Source organism: Setaria italica, chromosome VI (assembly GCF_000263155.2).
Source record: "Setaria italica strain Yugu1 chromosome VI, Setaria_italica_v2.0, whole genome shotgun sequence".
Lineage (NCBI taxonomy): Eukaryota > Viridiplantae > Streptophyta > Magnoliopsida > Poales > Poaceae > Setaria > Setaria italica.
Window position 1 is genome coordinate 5,861,670 of NC_028455.1, and position 6,771 is coordinate 5,868,440.

At 42.7% G+C, this 6,771-nt stretch overlaps 1 protein-coding gene across 1 annotated transcript; it reads left to right on the forward strand.

The window, feature by feature from the left end:
* Positions 1-4,104: 4,104 nt before the first annotated feature.
* On the forward strand, positions 4,105-6,375 carry LOC101765454 ((E)-beta-farnesene synthase). The gene is made up of 6 exons (XM_004972825.2): positions 4,105-4,486; positions 4,702-5,068; positions 5,187-5,405; positions 5,482-5,617; positions 5,701-5,952; positions 6,032-6,375. Exons 1-6 carry the CDS (start codon positions 4,105-4,107, stop codon positions 6,311-6,313), a joined length of 1,638 nt encoding a protein of 545 aa, XP_004972882.1. The 3' UTR covers positions 6,314-6,375.
* Positions 6,376-6,771: the final 396 nt, after the last annotated feature.

Below are 6,771 nucleotides of genomic sequence, written 5' to 3' on the forward strand. Positions count from 1 at the left end.
TCTATCTTTTATCGTTTTACCTTTCTTCCTCGTTACCCTACTTTTCCAAACTTCATGTGCTGTTCTTCTCTCATCTCCATGGTACGAGGCGTCCTAGCTGGCCTGCCGAGCCTAGGGCAACCCAAGATGCTCCTGACCCGACAGGGTCCCTCCCGAACGGGCGTTTGTTGGAGTTTCGCTGGAGATCCAGCGAAACCGATCTGACCGACCATCATACCTGACTGATCTCGTAGAGGCGCTGCAAGGAACCCCTCTGCACGCTACACATTCGAGTGCGTTCGTGTGTTGGACTAGTTTTAGCGCCAACAGTTTCCATTAATAAACCCGCGTGTTTTTTTTTTTGCTGAATTAGTAAACCGAGAGGATATCTCAAACTCGAGTGTTTGCAAGATCATAGAGGTATGTGGGCCGGGCTTCTATCATCTTCCGTGCAATAGAGAATGACATGAATGCTTCGCACCATCCCATTGAAGCCCGGCCAGCACGAACGGCCCACCTGGATAGCAAAGGAGGCTCGGCCAATGCATGAATGGTGTTTCTTTATTGTTTTTGTTTTTCATATTTCTTTTGTTTCTTCCACTCTAATAGTTTTAATACCATATTCAACATTTTATCACACTGATTCAATATTTTGGAAAAACAACTAATTCAGCACTTTGAAAAAGCTAATTTAATAGTTTTAAAAACATTGAAATATGAAATAATGACATATTGAAAAAGTCAAATTAGTGATGTTGAAATACTAAAATAAAAAAAATAACATATTGGGTCTCATTTGTAACATTAATTACAAAAAATACCATGGTTGAACTGGAATTTAAATTGAATGTATGGATTAAGAGAAAAGATTATTGGAAGTTTAGAATTCATTTACTTTCCAATCCACGAACCTCCACGTGGGTTGCGACACAAGGACAGGCTATGCTACTGCCCGCTTTCTCTGCGCCACGGTGTTTACTATCTAACCAGTACTGCACGGATCTTGAAAGTGAAAGATACTAGAATTAAAAATATATCGAAACATGTATAGAATTTCCCATTCAAAATCGCATCTATTTGGGCTCTAACCCGAATGTTCACTAGAATGCTTAGTAGGATGAATAAACTTCAAAAAGAAAAACTCAGTGTGGGGATCAATATGTGGGCCTAATTCAGGAGGGCAACGGCAAGAAAAAAGAAAGGTTGCCCTTAGTTGTAACCAAACATGTGGCCCAATATAACGTAGAAGCCGAGGCCTGGTCTGTTACGCTACTTGGGCTGGGCTTGAGTTTTTCTTTTCATCGTCTAGAAAAAGTCATTATGTATCATTTTTACCGGTAATAATGGCGACCCACGCACTGTGTGTGTGAGAGAAAGAGCAAGTGGTTCGAAAACCTTGTAGAGTTAAGTTCTATATCGAGAATAAATTTAATGAAAAGGCATAGCTCTCGGTTATTTGCCTTAAAGAACCTAAGAAATACTGTGCGTTAGGAGCCCCCTTTTTTTCGCAACACATCAATTCTTGTTTTATCTCTATGACACCATGAGAAATATCTCGATCATGCTATGTACAGAGAGTAGATTGTTTGTTTAACCTTATTTTATGTAATCTAGCTTATTTGAACTTTCTAATCTAGCTCATATATAAGCTCATCCTGTCAACAAACACCCCAACTTATAAACTAGATTATATAATCCAGGTGGCTGACACTCATCACACTCGGCGGCCACGACTTGTTCGCGCTGCAGCAGGGAGAGCACGCGGCCCTGGGGTAGAGCGCACGGGCAGGGCCACCAGTGGCGAGGAAAACACCGATTCTGGTAGAGAACTGGAGATCGAGGGTGAGTACGAGGATGAGCTTGTACCCCATGGCAAGGCATCGGCGTGCGGCAATCACGGCAAGGCATCGGTGACTGGGGAGGGAGGAGAAAGAAGAAACATAACGGGTTCAGTTGTGGGTCCATGCAGGCACTGAAATAAATTTAACAGCGTGTGAAGATAATGACATACTCCTCTGTTCTAATTTATAAGTGATTCTAATTTGTTTTGAGAGTCGAACCATTTTATATTTGACCAAAATTATAGAGAAGATCACAAAAGTTTATGATACCGAATAGATATACTACGAAAATTTATTTAATGAAAAAACTAATGGTACTTAGTATTATGAATGTTAGTACTTTATTCTATAAATTTGATCAAACTTGAGATGTTTTGACTCTCCAAAAAAGTTGAAATGACTTATAATTTAGAATGAAGGGAGCAGAAGAGAATGCAAATTTAAAATGGAGACAACCAGGGGAAGTGAAAAAATTTGATAGCACTTAGCGGATTCACACCATTTCTAGTGGCATCGAGCAATAAATTTACTTACGTTTATATAGTACTATAAGCTGCCAATCGACTTAAGCTCATGAAGAGTCTAGAAACGCATGTCATGGAGAATCCTTTGGGGGTGCCAAATTTAACGGTGTACATACATATGCATGCAAATGCAGTAGCTAACATGCATATACGGGATACGGTAGGATTTTCTCTCCAGCACAACCAAACGAGTAAACGACCCCGTGGAATATCCATGAGTCTTCCAGGAAACAACACCATTGAGTTGGACACTGAATCCCTATTAGAAAAACTTTTTTTCCGCTTAAGAGTACATTGTACTTGTGCATGTTATGATATACTTTTTTTTTATGTCTCAATGATCCTGCTTCAAGTATGACTTTTAGGCATAGAGTCGGCCATCACCGCAGACTCATAAAACAAACTGGCGATGAAAGGGTTATCACCGTCGGTCCCAACAGCTGACAGCCCCACCAACTATTGGGTCAGCGGAGATGGCCTCCTACGTAGTAGTGAACATTACCAAGAGTAGGTGTTGATGATCCAGCACTCCCTCTTTCCTCTTACCTCCTCCTCATCGGTAGGTGCTGGTTGTGGTGTTTTAGCCATTATTTTTTGCGACATCTATTTAATCGATGGGTGGTAGAATCATAATAGATAGCTCAGCATCAATATACTATACAAAACAGACGTCGAAGCACACATCTGCACTGATGTTGTTTGATATATCTCTAATCTCTAAATGCACTGTAGCTTTCTCTTAGTACACTATACTAGTTTTATAATTTTTGAGTCTATCTCCTCATCAATTAGTTGAGATTTTGTTTTCCATTAATCATCATTAATAACTATTCGATTTAGTTCCAACAGCCTAGATCCACTTCTTCTCTCCCCTTGTTTCTTTCTTATTCCTTCATGTCCCCCCTTACCCCTCACACCGCCCTCGACCCTGACGCCCATGACGCGCTCCGGTGGTGCCGACGCTGCCTCCGCTGTGTCGCGGTCTCTCCCACCTTCACCTAGGCCGACGAGCCTCCCCGAAGGCCATAGGTAACTTCCCACCCCTAAAACCTTCAAATCCTGATCTTCAATTCAATTTCTGCTAGTATAGGTTTGGATGATTGATGGATAACGGAAAAATCAAACATTTGAAGAGGACTAAATCTCTCTATTTTTTCCATGTAAACATGGATATCCTTTGTGTGTCCTCCGGTATGATCAAGCATATGCATTAGTCTTGTGCATATGGTAATTAAAAGAAGGGAACGGCATATGTATATGTAGTAGATTCTAGAAGTCTCCACAAATCTTGTGAGCTGGTGATGTTGTGTTTGTTATGATTCGGTTACGCACATACCACCGGACCAGAACATAAAATAAATTGAAAAAACATCTCACAGGAGGAGTCATGTGCACACGTGCCCAAAAAAATAGTTCTCTTTGGGGTGGGGTGGGGTGGGGGGAGGATGAGGTGTAGCCGGGCTGCAAAACCTTTCTAGTGCAGCCGGCCTGCTCTGGATGAGCATCTTGTAGATGTGCACATCTATAGATGTGCATCTGTAACTATAAGATGTGCATCCAGACAGGTCGGTGCAATGCATCTTATAGATGTGCATATGTAACTGTAAGATGCGCCAGAGCAGGCCGGCTGCACCGGAGAGGGCTGGTGTGCGTCTATATAAATCTAGAAACTCGGCCATCATAATCATCAGGCCATCCAATGACCACATCACCCACTGCTAGCAACCTGTGTGCGCAGTGAGCAAACCCCAGTCATTTCTATGGAGACTAGCATCCTTGCAGCCTCGCTGCAGTCGCCGGAGCACAATCCCCGGCCATACACCCCAAGCCTTTGGGGAGACTTCTTTCTCACCCACCAGCCGTGCACTCCGGCGGAGCTCCTGTCCATGAAGGAGAAGGCCCGGGGAAAGGAGGAGGAGGTGAGGCGGATCATGCTGGACGCTGCCACCACGCGTGGCTTGGTAAGGAAGCTGGACCTCGTTGACGCTCTGCAGCGGCTCGGGGTGGACTACCACTACAAGAAGGAGATTGATGAGTTGCTTCGTGCCATTTACGATGACGAAGATGGTGGCTCTGATGACCTCTATGTCACCTCGCTGAGGTTCTACTTGCTCAGGAAGCACGGCTACAATGTGTCCTCTGGTAAGATATATCGACGGCAAACTAAGACAACGCCAATTCATTTAGTGTGCAACACTGAGTTGAATTATTATGATATGAATGACTGTTCAGTTATATATTTGCAGACGTGTTTCTGAAGATTAATGTGCCAAATAGGACAACGCCCATTTATTTAGTGTGCAATAACTTAGATTTGGATTATTAGGATATGAATGACTGCTCACTTATATACGCAGACGTGTTTCTAAAGTTCAGAGATGAACAAGGAAACATTACAAGCGACGATGTGAACTGCTTGATGACGCTGTATGATGCTGCGCATATGAGAACACATGGGGAGGAGATACTTGACAGTATCATCCCTTTCAACAAGAGCCACCTCCAATCTGTGATGGAAACAGATTTGGAGCCGGAGCTCGCTGAGGAGGTGAGGTTCACATTGGAGACAACTCGGTTCAGGCGGGTTGAGAGAGTGGAGGCAAGGCACTACATGTCGGTATATGAGAAGAAGGCTACGAGAAATGAGGCCATACTGGAGTTTGCAAAGCTCGACTACAACATCCTGCAAGCTCTCTACTGCGAGGAGTTGAAAGAACTAACGATGTAAGTTGGCATTTACATTCCTATGAGTTGGTAATAACTAATTTACTTATTATATGTACAAGAAATGGTGTGAAGTATAATTTGCTAAACATAGTCATCCATCGTCAACAACTTTCAGATGGTGGAAGGATTTCAAGTCTCGGACAGACCTGAGATTTGCGCGGGACAGATTGGTGGAGATGTATTTTTGGATGATGGGAGTTGTTTATGAACCTTATTATTCGTATTCACGGATAATGCTCACCAAGTTGGTCATGTCCGTGTCATTGTTCGATGATCTCTATGACAACTATAGCACTACAGAGGAGAGCCAGATCTTTACTACAGCTATGGAAAAGTATGTTGTCAGTGATAACATCATACAAAATGTACGCTTATGAAAAATAACTTACCTTATTTTAAATCAATGCTAGGTGGGATGAAAAGGCTGCGGAGAAATTCCCAGCATACTTGAGGGCTCTCTACAAAAATATACTAGGCACAACTGATGAGATCGTGGAAGAGTTAAAACTCCAGAATAATAAGCATGCTGAACTAGTCAAAAAACTGGTATGCTGCCCAAACGATCACAGGAAGAAACTATGAAATCAGGCACTTGAGTTAATTTTAACATTTGTATACTTTCCACTCAGGTAATTGATATCGCCAAATGCTACCATGCAGAGGTGAAATGGCGTGATGAAAACTATGTGCCCACTAACATTGACGAGCACCTCCAAATTTCAGTGGGTACTAGTGCTTGTATGCACATTACAAACCTTGCATTTATTTCACTAGGAGATATGACTACCAAAGAGGCAATTGAGTGGGCTTTCACATATCCCAAAATTATTAGAGGTGTTTGTATTGTTGGGCGCATTGGTAATGACATCGTGTCACATGAGGTATATAGAAAATCAGTTCATATACAATACATTGACATTATAATATTGCTAATCACTCCTCACTTTTATTTTCTTGAAGAGGGAACAAGCTTCGGATCATGTGGCATCCACAGTGCAAACTTGCATAAAGCAATATGGGGTCACAGTACAGGAAGCAAACGAAAAGCTCAGAATAATTATCGAGAAAGCATGGATGGACATCGTTGAAGAATGCCTCGATCAGAAACAATCCATGGAACTTTTAGAGAAGGCAGTCAATCTTGGACGAACAATGGATTTTATGTACAAGCGTGAAGACGCATACACCCTCTCTTTTAGCCTCAAGGACATTATAGCTTCAATGTACGTGAACTTCGTGTGAGTTTGATGATCCAGCATCAAGTATATGGCTTTTTGGTATAATGCCAGGCTACGTTCAGAGGTAAACAGTATTGTAAAATCAACCTGTGTGTGGTTGCAGCTCTTAGGCTATTCACATTCGTCAACCTCTATTTCCATACTCTAAAAAGAATATTCCATCCTAGTCATCGAGATTCTCTACTCTATACTAATTTCTTCCACACTCGTGTTATCTCTATCTCATACTCTATACTAACTACTCCATATTTTATTCCCCTCCCTTCCCCTTCCTCTCTCTTCCCAACTCTCTCTCTCCACGCGGAACCTCGGGAAGCGGATAGCGGGCGGCAGGCACGTCCTCCAGAAGTAGCGGTCCACCGACCGACCGCTACCGTAGCGGCAGCCATCCAGTACCGCGCTGCAGGGGGTAGCGGTACTGGAGGTCTGTTTAGCGGCGCGCAGTACGGACAGCCTAAGACT